The 15,759-nt window shown below is 27.7% G+C and overlaps 1 protein-coding gene across 1 annotated transcript in view; it reads right to left on the bottom strand.

Moving 5' to 3' along the window:
- LOC107450774 (tyrosine-protein phosphatase non-receptor type 9) overlaps positions 1–15,759 on the bottom strand; it is a 29,141-nt gene that overhangs the window by 10,831 nt on the left and 2,551 nt on the right. Inside the window, exons 2-6 of the mRNA XM_016066672.3 lie at positions 13,556–13,699; positions 12,584–12,673; positions 10,046–10,170; positions 8,356–8,461; positions 4,355–4,465 (exon numbers count right to left, since the gene is read on the bottom strand). Coding sequence (XP_015922158.1) covers positions 4,355–4,465; positions 8,356–8,461; positions 10,046–10,170; positions 12,584–12,673; positions 13,556–13,699 — 576 coding nt within the window. The remainder of the gene's footprint in view (positions 1–4,354; positions 4,466–8,355; positions 8,462–10,045; positions 10,171–12,583; positions 12,674–13,555; positions 13,700–15,759) is intronic.

The following is a 15,759-nucleotide window of genomic DNA, read 5'->3' as shown; positions in this document are numbered from 1 at the left end:
GTCGCACTAGATCTGCGCAAAGATGTATATTAAAATAGTTTAAACTACGGAACAAAAGCCACGTGGAAGGAAGCATAATTTGAAAAGCGCGCCCTATCGCGTGTAGAGATAAAACAGTGTTTACGTTGATTATCGATAATGGATTCAAAACCACCTGCCGATTTCATTTCATTTAAGAATCAATTTGTCAAATACTTCTAAAACATTCAAACGGAAGAAAAAATGGTGAACGAAAATTTTAAAGAAACGGAGATTTTTTTACAGGATTTTTCCTCCGATGAGCTTGCTTGGTTAGATATACCTGTGAGTTTAAATTTTGTTTTGCATCTATATATTGTAATTAAACAATTGAATTATTTATATTGTATGTTACATTAAATGATGATAAATTGAAATAAATCGTAACTCTAGAAAGCAGAGGGTTGGGCTTAGGGTTGTTTTCTTGCATTTTTTTTTATTTATTTATTAAATAAAAATGCAGATATATATGTCCGCTAGCTTTGTTAAAAAATACTTCACACTAAACTTTATTTCTTTCTAATTCCTTAATAATGCATTGCTAGCAAAGTAGTTAGCTATCAACAAACACAAATCTGATCATGTTACTTATTTATTTTTTTACTGATATTTAATATATTTTAATCTTAGAAAATAGCATTTTTTTTAAAAAATAAAATTCACATTTTAAGAAATGTCATTTTAAAATCGATTAAAGTATTCAGGAGTTCAGTATATCTTTTAATAAATTTAAAATATTTCTTTTCAATGAGATGTTTTATATATTCTTGGATTATATCACAATTTCTATATAAGGTAAAAAATTTATATGTGTCGTAGGCTAATTGAAAAATTCAATTTTTTTCAAATGTAAGTGGCATTTTGTAATGCGCCTGGCTTATTAAAAAAGTTTTTAGTATTAACCTGCTTGATACTTTTAGGCTTATTACAATCATCCTATATCCCTCTAGGTAAATTAAGAAATGTGTGAATTATTACTGATTCAGCCTGAATTTTCTCAGGCTTATTGCAATAAATATTTAGTAAGGCTAATTACAAGTTGTCTTTATTATGGATTTACAGCAAACTTCATGGAATAAATAAGCTTAATTGAGCAATGAATTATATATTTTCTTCAAAGTCTAAATGTGCGTGGGCTTATTTTATTGAACCTATAAAGTGTTTTATACATTATAAAACATTACATTAGCCTGGTGCATTGTACAATAATGACGGATATTTTCGAAGATCCGGATTATTTCATTAGTTTACGATGAGTCACGGCGGCTCAGTGATAGAGAGCTTACCTTCACCTGCGATGACTGGTCGTTATAAATTCTGCTCCAAACTCGCACCCATTACAGTGGTTAACCGATATCACGAATTAGAAACCCTTAGTAGAAACCCACTCCGGAGGTAGATTTATAACTTTATTAACAGTTTTTGTTTTCAATTTTCATTGCTATACTTTTAAAAAAAATTTTCAATGAAAAAAGAAAAAAAAAAGAAGATTGCATTGAGTAATTAAATTTGAAACACTCTTTTATTCGTTAAATGAAAAAGATGTAAGTTTCGTTTTCTTAACTGACTTGTATTGATGAGGAAAAAGATCTAAGATTTTTTATTATGAATTTAGATATTTTTTTATTATGGATATCATATAGCCGCACGTAAACATAGAAATATTACTAAAATTCAATTAAAAATACTTTTATTCCACATAATTATTTAATTATTTTATTTTACTCAACGATCAAGGGGATTATGCTAAAATCATTCTCATACTTATTCGCATTTTTAATCTTTTTTCCCCCTTCATTACATGTTATCGATAACTTAAACCATTGAGAAGAATTATCTTTATTTAAAGACTTTAAATGATATTGTATAAAATAAATTTCTCAGCTCAGATAAGCATAAATCAACTCATTCCTATTATTCAGAAGTTATAAAATTGTTGTGCTGCCATCTGCCGATGATAGAGAGAATCACCGTCGGGATATGATGAATACGATAACAGTTTTTTTTAAAGGCAAATGTCATAATCTGAACAAATATTCCTAAACTTTAAAAAAAGCATACATTTAGAAATTTAATTATTTAAATAATTGTATACGGTTGTGGTTGTAGTTGTAATTTATTTAAGTCGCACTAGATCTGCGCAATGGACTATTGGCGACTATCTGGGATGATCCGAAGACATGTCATCCCAATTTTGTTCATCTGGAGAGGGGATGGCACCCCCGCTTCGGTAGCCCGACGACCTGCGTGCGAAGTTGAGCACTTAACAGTAGAACAGTTTGACGAGGACCAATACAGCGCACCCTCGATCCCTTCGTAGACTGATCCAAGTGGTCACCTACCCGCATACGAACCGCAGCCAATGATGCTTGACTTCCGTGTTCTACTGGGAACCGGGTCTTAACGATCAGTCCACTGCGGGACTAATTGTAAATGGAAATATAACAGTTGTATATGCCCCAGATGTCATAAAGTAGCTAGGTCATATATTAAAAAATATGTCAAAAAATATGTCGGGCATTTTAACTTCATATAGTACTAAGCAATTAATCGCTCCCACATGTTTCTATTTTTTCCGAATGTTCACCAGAATATTTTATGGTTATAAAATTCTGAATGGTTATTCAAGTTATTTGATGCAGATTATTGTGTACTTTAAATGTTTCCTCAGATCAAAATTTGTATTGATTACATAATATTTCTTTCAGCATAATTTTTATTATATAATTAAAATAATGTGTATGTTTTTAATTTTATAAATAGTTTTATTTTATGGATAAAAAAAATTTAAACTGCCATTCGTTATTTTCATATCTAAATATTGCACATTATTTTGGAAGTTCAACTCTAAACTATTTTTATTTTTGGGCAAGATCTATCATCTCGATAGATATTATCGAAATCTAAAAACATTTAATGAATTATATTCCTTTTTAAATTTTATATTTCTTTCAAGAATCGATTGTTTTCTTTCTTTTAAAAAATAAGTAAAAGTTAGATAAATTATTTACAATCTTCTTACTTACACTATTCATTTGAATTATTGTAGCCGCAATCTTTATTATTCACGACTTTTTTTTTCGAGTGAAAAATTATTTAAGTGCTGTAACGACTACTAATAATAATTTGAGAAATATATATAGCATCTTCTGTAGAAGATATTGATTCAAGAAAATTTAATTTTCATTTTATTAATAAGCATTTATTTGATATAAATTAATTATAGTATTTCTAGTAAAAAAATGATCTTATTAAACATAAAAAAAGCAACCGAACATCAAAATAAAGTGTTATTTAATTTTCCTTTTATTAATATATTTTCAATTTATTAATATTATGGTATGCCATATTTTTTTGAAGGCAAGGCAAGGATATAAATTAATTATAGTTGCATCAAGTGAAAAATATTGACCTCATTGAACATAAGCAACCGAACATGAAAAGTGTTATTTTTGAAAACATAAATAAATAAAAAATTTCCTTCTTCATATCCGCGTTTGCTCAAACCGGGGAAATCTGCAGGTTAAAAATACAAAAAGAGAATCGAAATTCAAAACAATTAAAATTATCAAACGAAAAAGAGCAGAAATATAAAAAATACCGACGAAGAAAACGAAGTAAATGAACAAACACTAGTTTACTGCTCATGCGCGGTTACTCTAACCGGGAATATCTTCAGGTTAAAGTTACTTAACTCTGGGTAAGAGTAACTCGCAGCTACGCACACGGTGAAATGAAATTTTGGACTCTGGAATTGCTCTCATAAAACCTGTTTTGAACTCTGACTGAGGGTTAGGGTCAATGGTGAATACGGGCGTTAGTCAGATGTTTCAAGTTCCTTAACTCGAACATTTATTGGTATGCCTCTGCAATGCATTTTCCCCACCCCCTCGTAAATCAAATAGAAAACGAAATCAGCTTACCACTCCTTTAAGTTTGATTGATGGCAGCTTATCAGAAAAAGAAAATAAACACTGGAGAAAGTAAAACATTTGTCCCTTCCCTACCCCTTCTGGATCTAATGATCTTCAAGGTCAGGGGAAGAATTGAAGTTCCACTGGGCAAGTGAGGAGAAGAATTCCCCCCTTTCCCTCTGCTCAACTATAGGATGAGACAAATTTCAGCTTTTTTTTATAATCGTTATAGTACTTTTAAATAGCGGGAAAACCAAGCGAAATTCTTCCCGGTTTTCTGGATACCGGATAAATGGTTCTCTACTGTATAAGTTATTGATTCACTGAAATAAGTGAATCAATAGTCTCGGGTTTTGCGGAATTCCGAAAAATAGTGGAAGAATCACATGCCTGAAATAAATTTTTTATTTTTCAGTACTTACTCTGTCTCGTAACTTTTCTCTGACGAACAAGCGAAGAATTTTAAAAGGAGCTTTGAACCATAATGGTGCTGTCACAATAAGAACTTTTTTAAGTCTAGCTGGATAGCCACCCTAAGACAAAAATACATTTCACAATCAAACTACAAATTTGTTTCTAATATCATTCTTAAATAAGATTATAAAATTCTTGGATATTCATTAAAATTCATATTTTTTGTTTAAATGCAAAAAAAATAATAAATTCAATAAATAAATAACTACATTGGTATTGGAATCTAAACTGTTTGATGCAGTTTAAATTAAAAAGATAAAAAATAATTACTTTTTTTTATACACTTTCCCAAATTTAAATTTTTCTCTGGATTTTAAAGCATCTTCGCAAATAAATTCAATGTCAAAATGTTTTTATCTATGAGCTTTTAAACTAATTTTTTGAAGCTTTTCAGTAACTAAAGAGAGCTATTTGTGTGAAGTAGGATCAATTGTATGATCAAAATGCCTATACTTTTTCACAACAAAAATATTAATTCAATTTTTTATACAATTCAAAAGAAATTTCAATTACTTTCAACATATTCTGCAACTTTTCTTTTTATCATTTTAATATATATTTTACTCTAAGCATACGGATTTTCTTTTCTCTTAAAAGTTTCGTTATATGTGTGACATGACAAATCAAATACTGTAGAGGGACCTCTTAGTTGACCAATCAGGGCTGCTACACAAATAGAAGAATAAAATTCCTTGACATTTCCAGATTCTCCAGATATATTTCAAAAAATTCCAGTCACATTTCACAGCATTACATGCTATGAAACGTGATGCAGTTGACAATGCGGTATATATACTGAAATATACTGTGAACCACAAAATATATTTGTAATTTCTACATTACATTGATTTATTTAAAATATATATATAACTATGCAGAAATTTATTATTAATATTTTATATATATATATTTTATTTATTTGAAATACCTGGAAAAAACATTATGTCTTGACGAAACAAAATTCTTGTAGTGTATCAATAGAAACTAATGTTGAAATTTATGTCTACACAAAAAAAAAAGAATAAGTATTCCAAAAATATCTATTAAAATATTAAATTAATGTTATAATTAATAGGTATTAAACTCAATTGAAAGCAAAAGGATCAAAGATACAAAAAGTAAGCTGTATCGTCTTCAAATCTTTTTGAAAGGGAATATATTAAAGACTTAATTAGATAAGAACTGAAAACAAGACCGGAATATTAAAAAAAAAGCGCAATTTATTTTACTCTCGGTAATAAAATAAATTAGAGATTTAACTAAATTGAGAGTGAAAACAAGATGGCAGAAACATACAGGGTAAAAAAATCTCATTATTCTTGAATGTAATAAATACAGAAATGCAAAATAAAAACAACTGACGAAGTATTATAAAAAAAATTAATTTTCAAAACTGATATCAGGGGATGATCCGGGTTTTGCAACCTTATCACAACATGCAAAATCTAAAAAGCGGCCCTTAAACAAAATTCAAATTCCAAAAAATTGGCCTATTCAGTAAATTCTTATTTGTAAAAACGATGCGTTTACGAAGTTATAATTTGTAAAAATAGCTCTCTATTGTGTTGTAATAGTGTGCTAGATATATCGAATTCGGAAAACATTGCATGAAGTGGAAAATGGCGAAATGATTATCATTCGATGACGTGAAGTTACTATGGAATTGTCTCGATTGAATGCATCAAAGAGTAATAACTCTAATTTGAATGTCATAATAACATCATATTAAAAATATTAGAATTCAAAATAATATGTGAAAACGCTGAAAAAAATTATAACTGCCAAAATAGAAACTAGTACCAAATACAGTAGAGAACCAATTATCCGGGATGCTCGGGACCATCGCTATCCCGGATATTTGAATTTCCCGGTTTTCTGGATCGACCAAAAAGTGTCGATAATCGATGTTTTATCGAACCCGAAGTACAAGGAAAAAGTGTAATGCATAAAGTAAGAGAAAAAAGAAAGGTACTCCTAACTTTAAAAAAAAAAAAAAATGGTAGAAATATAACATTTAAAAGAATAAAAAAATTTGCAAGTTTAGACAAGAAATAAAGTTTAAAAAATACAAAATTCTCATATTTATTTTTAAAAAATAATTACAATTCCTAAATTAAATAATATAAACAAAACCAATGATTAAATAACGCAATATATTTCATACCTAATTATACTGGGGGAAACGATAAATTAAAGGGAAAACTTATTAATCTAAATAAAAACACTCGAAAAATAGCGAACCGAAACGATAGTTAAAAAAAGCACTAGCATAAATATTAAAACCCGGAACAAAGCAAGATCAACGGAATTCAAAAAAAGAAAAAAAAAACCTAATCATAAAATTTATGAATAAAAAGAATTGACTGCGAAATTTATTGCGAAAAGAAAAAAAATCAAACGTAGTGGAATCAGAAAAACAAAACTGCCATCTGCTTCATAAAATAATCCTATGTGTAAATTAATAAACAATTCTCCTTTTATATTATTTTTTTGTTGATAAAAACAAGATTTTTAATCACAGCAGATGTGATTCCACACCAAGAAAAACTTGAAATTGATACCGTTCTTCCAAAGAATGAGAATTTATTCAAAAGAAAAAGATTTTATTTTTATTAGTCGATGTCAAATAAATATATTTTTCTCTTTTCTTTTTCTGTTCACTGATATGCATGCAATGCATTTTCCCCACCCCCCTCGTAAATCAAGCAGAAAACAAATCAGCATGCCACACCCTTGAGTTTAAAACATTCCTCCCTTCCCTGCCTTCAAGGTCATGGAGGAGATGACGTTTCTCTGGGTAAACGGGGAAAAAAATTTTCCCCTTCCTTACATTCTCCTCTACTTAACTTCAAGGATGAGTCCAATTTGCGCTTTTTTCGTTCTAGTTTAAAATGGCGGGAAAATCGAGCAAAATTTTTCCCGGTTATCTGGATACCGGATAAATGGTTCTCTACTGTATCATGACACTTAGAATGAATCCTCACATAGTAAAAGCATCAAGTATTAACTCGAACTCGAAAATCGTAATAGCATCATATTTAAAATATCGGAATTCTAAAAACTACATGTGAAGGAGCAAAAAAAATTATAAGTTGGGAAAACTATCACGAAATGACATGAAATTTCAATGGGGACAAATCGAACACATCAGAAAGTGATACCTCAAAATCGAAAGACATTGCATTAAAAATACCAGAATTTGAAAAATCTATAGCGATGTGCCAAAAAACTATAAGAAATCTATAAATATTTACCATGGAATCTTAAGGAATAAAGCACGCCAAAAATTGATGGTAATATCACATTAGAATAATAAATCAATTTATTAAAAAAAGAGAAAGTAAAAGAAACATGCCAAAAAGGCTTACGATATCTATCAGAAAATAGCATGGATCTGAAAAATCATGTGAAAAGTGCTAAAAAAATAACTAAGTGTTAAAAAAAAAACTATCACCAAACGATTTAAAATTAGGATGGAAACACCATGAATCGAAGGTATCAAAAAGTGATAACTCAACCATCCAAATTCTAACATCATAACAGCATGGTATTAAAAATAAAGGAACCAGAAAAACCATGTTAAAGGAGCCGAAAAAATTATAAATAACTGCGGATAAACTATTATTAAACGACATAAAATTGCAATGGATCACAATATCAAAATTTTACCTGATTTTTTTAACAATTTCAAAATTCCCTGACTTTCCCAGGTAGCAACCCTGACCAATTATAAGCATTACACCACTATATTCAATGGACACAGACTTTGCTGCATCATGCTTAAATGACTATTTCAAAAAATTTTTGTAATTGTTTTAAATTTCATACCATCCTAAGAAATGAAAATGTATATTCTAACTGAAAGTTTAATAAAGAAATAAAATCACCAAATTAAATAATTGTGAACACAAACATACTACTACATATTTTAATACATTGCTTTACTCACTTTTAATAGAGTCAGCATTTTTTGACTTAGTTCATAATCAAAGTTTGAATACTTGCTATCATGCATATTATAAATGAATACAACCCCACATCTTTGAGTCTGAAAACTGAAGTAATTCAAAAATTAAAAATATGCATTATATAACAAATATTTACATAAAGATTAAGTAATTAACTTTTAAGTTGATAATACTAGTTCAATATGTCATTCGGTAAAAATTGAAAAAAAAGTCAATGAAAAGCATGTTTCCATAATTTGAGAATTTTGAAAACAAGAATGAGTAGTTAAATGTATAGGATACATTTACTGGTATTTATTGAATAGGATACTAATAAATACCAGGAAGACAGGAAACTTATTAATAGATACCCACACTCAGCTCAGAGATAAATACCAAAGAGCACATACCATTTATAATTTATATCAGAGACAAACACCATTAATAATTTATAGTCTTTTTTAAAGGGAATCATGATTTGTTTGAACCATAATTCTGATGATGAAATAAATATTTTTAATTTATTCAAACAAAATTACAATTTAAAATATAACAGAAACATAACAATGTAGTTTTAAAAAAATTATAACACCCCATATAAAGAGCTGTATTTTTGTGACATCATTGCAGGGTTGCCACTAGGGTAGGACTACAAAAAAAGTTGCTTCAAATTAGTTGGAAAGAAAACTTGGGAAAAGATACTTTTATGGGGGGGGGTGGTCCATAACAACCCGGGAGACATTTTTAATAAATCTTGACAGTAAAAAACAAAATTTGTGGAAAAGAACTTATCATTTTAAACTTTTTTAAAAAAAGTACAAAAACTACTTAAGAAAATGGCTTGAAACTTTAAAAATTTTTACGATATTCAAATCAAATTTTTATTTTATTTTATTAGTTGCCATATATGATTCACTACAAAATTAAGAAAAAACAAATTTAAATTTTTCTGTGCATGCACGGTATAAAAGAATCACTTCAATTACTAATAACTTGGGCAGTTTCAACAAATCTTTCTCAAATTTCAAAAGAATAAGTTTGTGATAAATTTTAAATTGATCTAAAAATTTTGTTTAATTTTATTAAATATTTTTAAAGTTATAGCAAAAAAAAAAAAAAAAACATTTGAGGAAAAAAAAGAGTTTTTTGTGAAATGTCCATATTTCCATAAATATTTAAACTAGGTTGGGTTTATGAAATTTTGTACAATTATTACAGATAATAACCGAAATAATTGTTACAAGTTACAAATTCATTGCTACATTTTTCGGCATAGGGTATTCAAAAACACTATTTTCCGTCTGTAATTTACTGTCTGTCCCTCAAACCTTTAAACTTTATTGATAAGTATGAGAAATCACATGATTTAAACACTTCTGAAGTTATAAAATGATTCTTTAAGTATTTCTTGAGAAATATGAAAAAATGTAGTATAGAAGTGTTTCCATTATTTTCTCCATCCCCTGTAATGTTTAATACTTAAATAGTAAAATACAATTGGTACTTATAGCTTTATAAATTTATAGTAAAATGTTTTCATGGCTGATTATAGCACACAATAAATATAATAAATCTCCTTACAAAATTTTTGTATAAAAAAGCCTCAATTAAATTAAAAAAATACTTTATATAATAATGAAATATAAATGTTCAAAATGTGTAAATAAATTTTTTTAATATATATATTCATACCTTTCCAAAGCAACATCCAACTGGTAAACAACTCCTTGCAATGTTACATTATGAGAACTTTGAAAAGGATTATGCTTGCCAGCAGTGAAAAGAGCCAAAGCTGCTCCCCCAGAATCCCTTGTTGGCTAAACAAATATAGGCAAACATTATTTAAATCCTCAAAATCAAAAATAATTAATTAGGATACACATAGCTAATGGCACTTAGAATGAGCTAATGAACTTAGCTAACATATATAGATAATTTAATGCTGTAATTCAGTGTTTTCATAACAGAAAAAAAATGGGAGAGAATTTCTCACCCTTTCTCAAAAACAGGGTGAGATTTCACAAAGTTAAGTGAGATTTCTAAAAATTAAAAAACACGAATGGACTTGGAAAAAAAAATTCTTTAATTATAATACATTTTTAACATCTTCTAATTTCTAAGCCCTTGAATATTTTTGCTGCATTATCATACGGAAAATGTTCCAGCACATTTTTCACAGCCTTGAACTTTTACAAATTGCTGTAAATTATTAAAGAGGAAGTTTGGTAATTCATTAATAGCTAAAAATAGAGCTAACTTTAAACAACTTATTATGAAGGACTCTTTTTTTTTTCTCAACACTTTTCAAAATGGCGAAGACGTAATTTTTTCCGAAATTTAAAAGATACGCACATTTTAAAATTGATTAATAGAGTGCGCAAACTTCTGGCATTAATCATTTTTTAATGGGCAAAAAGAAAAAAATATGTGAGATTCTCGTGCTGTAGTGAAAACACTGTAATTGTAGATCTAGCAAAATGCAGTAATGCTTTTCAGGGAATTATGTGCTATTTTTTTTTATAACTGTTAGGACCTTGTAACAGTTTTTTGTGACTGTAATATCAAGTTTAGTGCATCTTTTGTCATGTTTATTATGAGACAGGTACAAAATGCCAGCATGAAAAACAGTAACAGTTTGGAGAAAATGAAAATCAATTCATATTTAATATTTAAAAAGTTATTCCAATGCTGCTGTGTTTAAACACATAAAAAAAAGCAAAATTTGAGAACTTTTTTAATAATCTCAATGATTGCCATATTATGATATTTTCAGCATTCGAAAATTCTTTTTCAAGCGATTAGTCTATTTTAAAGTCAAGACGATTATTTTGAGCAAGATAATATACAGTTTAAAACTAAAGCTTAGCACTGCTTCTATGACACTCAAACTGAGATTTTTCCTTTCTTTGCCAAAGAGCTTTGAAGAACAACTCGAATGGCCCAAGAGCTGGAAGAAACTCGAATTTGCTAAACACAAACAAAATTATATACTTAAGGTATCAAAAATCAATATTGAAAAAGTGTTTTAAAAATAGATAACATCCAATACAAGAACAAAAAAGCAGAGTAAGAAAATTCACTAGGAGCCTCAGATTCATGGAATCTGTGTTTGATGTTTGACCTTCTTCAGAAAGTGAATGATTGAGAAAATCCAAAGTATAGAATACTGACAGCGAATAAAATACACAAGGAAGGGAGTTTACTTTACATGAAAACAAGATCTAAATCATACTGTTTTTAGTATTAAGAACTTTGCCTTGTCCTCTAAATTTTGAATAAAATAAATAATTCATTAATAAAGATATGTTTTTGAAGGAAAAAAATTATTCTAATTACATATTTTTTATTTTAAATATTCTAACAAAAGTGTAGATTTAAGAAATTGTTTTCTGTTTATAATTCTAAAAAAAAATGTTCAGTTGTCAAACACACCCAAAATTAATTTTTGGAGTACTAGAATTATGAAGAAAAAAAAATAAATAATTGAATAATGAGATAGTAAAACACAGTTTTTCTCACTTGCAAATTTAATAATATTGTTCAAATTCTTACTGAAAAATTCTTTTACTAAAAAATTTAACAGCAACTATATAAATATTAACATTTCATACAGAATTTCTTTTATGACAATTATAAATTTGTAATAACTAAACAAGAATTTAATTTAATGAATTATTATATTTAAGCCAATTTTTGTACCATAATTAAGCATATCATTAAAAAAAAATTTCATTAGTAACAAAAAAAATGATAGCAATGTTACACGCGATATTAAAATTTTAAGTAAATAAAATAATTTAAACAAATAAGAGCTGTAAGAGTAATTGAGTTCCCTATTTTCTTTCAAAATATATCTTACATTATCAATCATAAAATTTACATTCCTTTAATTTATTTTATTAGCTATTTTAAATTAAAGCTCAGAATTTACAAAATAGCATAAAATGCATGCTTTTATTTCTCTAGAAAAACTTTAAAAGTTACTGAGCTCACTATTTTCAGATATGTTTTTAAAAAAAAGCCTAGTATTATGAGTCACAACAATATCAACATTCATTAAAAATTTATTTTGTTAACTATTTTGTATTTAATTCCAACATGTATTTTTGTATGATTAATAAACTCAAACAGTACTCTAGACAATTTTTTTCAACTTATAAGTAAAAAACTTTAAAATATAGATTTTATGAAATTAGTATTCCCTTATTCCTAATTTTCAAAATTACTTACTAAAATAGTGAATTTTCCAGTTTCAAGTTCTGACTTTAAAGGGTCAGAATTTGGGTCAAACCTGATGAGGCCTTCTTTTCTTCTAATTATCTAAAGAAAAGAAGAAGAAAAATAGAATTAGTCCTTTAATCAAATAATTAAAGACTTAAAAATATGTATTCAATTAAAAAAAAAAGAAAAAGAAAAAAGGATCAAAAAAGTTGGAGAGAGAAAAAAATAACAATCTATGACTTGCAATTTAGCTTGCAACACCTAAGAACTTTTCAACTGTAGATAGCTAATTGAGAGAGAGAAAAAAACACTATTTCAAATTCCATTCTTAAAAAATTAGTAAGCAAAAGAAAGGAAGTCTGACAGAAGAGTAAAGAGTAACAGAACTCTGGCAAAATCATTTTTTTACACACATAAAGAAAGAAAATGTATCTTTAGCTCTTAAATAATTTCCTTATAGCTCAAGTATTTTTTTCATTAACTTTTAGTTTGTTAAAAATATAGATAATACTTAACTAAATAGAGAAATATAAAAAAAAAACGACGGATAAACAACAAAATATTATTACTTTTGCTCGTAAGCTCAATCTAAAATAAAATAGGCATAGATGTAGAACAAATTTGCTTATAATCTACACAACCCATTTTTTTTCTTCTTTCTATTTATGATTATTTTTTTTGAGCTATAGCCGAAGTCATTTTAAAAATATTTCACAGGTACGCATAAAATACATGATGCATAACTATAACCTTATAACTCTTTTTGAAAATCCATTATTTTACAAAACTCTCTTATGCAGCAATTAATTACTCATACACATCTTGAATCATCATATCTATTACTAATCCAAGATAATCTCTACGAATTCTTTTACACAGAAAAAACCCTATCAGGGCCAATAATTAGCACAATAAAAAAAAGGTTATATTTAAATTTGAACTTATTATTTTAGTTCCAAGAAAATTAAGATTAAAAAATACCTCATGAGCTTCATACAGTTGCAATGCTCTGTGTGTATCGAATTTTCTTGCCATCAAAAATTTTACAGCTGTACTCCACGATAATGGGCCAACATTTTGCCGTAAACGCAATTCATTTACAATAGATATAAATTCCTGCACAGCCTAGAAATAAATTAAATCACAATAAATCAATATTAGCAAGATATTCACACATACATGATTGCAGGGGTCTGTCCAGATATTTTGTGAAAGGTCCTGTTTCTGTAAAATTGTGAGAAAACTATTCATAATTTGCGAATATAAAATAAGCGTTACGTCACGAATTTTTCAACCAGGGTTCTGCTTTTGTGAATTTGTGTAAATAGGGTCCTGTTATTGCAAATATTGCTAAAAACCTTTTCAAGAAGTTTTTAAATTGTAAATAGATACAAGATTCTGCTCAACAATTGCTGTTACTAAATTAGAGAGGCAACATACAAATATTTGGTATTCAGCCTATACTGCTCAACACAGAATATTAATTTCGGACGAATAATGAAAACAAAATCACTCACACTTTTAATAATTTCAATTTATGTATTTTAAATAACACAACTTAGTAAAGTATCACTTTTAATGTGTTACTCAGTATGTAAACTTAAACAATTGTTAAATTTATAATATTTTATTTAAAAAATTGCCAGAAATTTATTTTTATTTACATAATATTCAACTAATTAATTTCATGAATAAATATAAATCGATCAATTATTTTTATTTACGAAAAAATTATGATTTAATATTAATAAGAATGCGAACACAATGTTTGTAAAAGTAGAAATATTTTCTTAGAATACGTCATTTGGAATTTAAACTGAGGGAAACTTTGTTTGTCTCAAACCGTCTCCCCCCCCCCTGGAAGGGTTTATTCGATTAACAAAACAATAATGAAGATAAACAAATTTGTGAAAGGTGTGATTAAAAGATAAATTATTTTGAGAAGGGTCCGTTTTCATGAAAAGATATATTGTAAAGAGCCCGTTAACGGACCCAAATTTCTTCTTAACAGACCCCTGGATTGGCAATAAAGATATCAATAAATGAAGACTAAAGATATTGAAATACATCCTCAAATTAAATTTACTAATTACTAATATCTTTATTGTTTAAATAGAAAAATGAATTTAACTGAATTAATAAACTATTAAAAACTTATGGTGCACTTTAACAGATTGAGCTATAATCAATAACTAATTAGAGAATCAAAATTTGATTAACGAGTTAAAAAATGAACAATTCTAAACAAATGTCTACCAAGTTCCTAGATTAAATTTTATTTAATTTTCATACAATGAATTAAATTTATGTATTACTGTTTAAAATTAAAAACTTTCTAACTAATAAACGTATGTAGGTAGAAGGAATTGATAAAAAAAAGCAATTAAATTTTATAATTAACTACAGCAATTCCAATAAAATAAATTTTCAGTAAAAAGTGTGAAAGGTAACAAAATTGATGAATAAGTGTAATATGGGACGAAAAAAATTAAGATCAAGGGAGAAGAATGATTTATGCAAAATGTTTTCACAAAAATGATAATTGGATTGCCATCTGTTGCATTTTGGGGATTTCTAAGTTTTATTAAATTAATAACTTGGAAAATCAGTTCTTCTAAAGAGTTATTACACAGTGAAGATCAGCTGTGCTATTAAAAAAAATTTAGTTTGCCTTGAAATTCATTTGTTCTTAGAATCGGCTTTCATGGATCTAAACAGTTCTTTATCCATATTCTTTATGTCTGCACATATTAGTTTAGAGAAGCCATAAAAAAATTGGGAAACTATTATTGACATCAATGATGCTTACGTAATTGTGATAGTAGGTAGGCTTATGGCAATATGATACAAATTTATTAATATCCTGTCACATTTACACTTAATGTAAAGTGACAAATTAATATCTAATTTTACCTATGCTTTAATTTTTCTTTAAACGTTATTCCTTTTTTTTATTTTAGCAATCTTTTTAACTTTCTTGGTGACCTTTCTCATGGTCGTTGCGGTCATCGCACTTCCTGTGGGGAAAGTCAACCAACCCCTCTATTCACGCCTTTCTTTTTCCTCTTTTAATTTTAGGGGGGCTAACTAGCCAATCCCTTTACTTTAAATTTCAAACTCTCCGCCTCTTTAATTTTAATTGGTCGTAGTTTTTCTGGTCTACCCCAGTTAAGGAATTTTTAAGT

This window comes from Parasteatoda tepidariorum, chromosome 8 (assembly GCF_043381705.1).
Source record: "Parasteatoda tepidariorum isolate YZ-2023 chromosome 8, CAS_Ptep_4.0, whole genome shotgun sequence".
NCBI lineage: Eukaryota > Metazoa > Arthropoda > Arachnida > Araneae > Theridiidae > Parasteatoda > Parasteatoda tepidariorum.
Note: the sequence above shows the minus strand (reverse complement) of the source record. Positions and strands in the feature narration are given on the sequence as shown.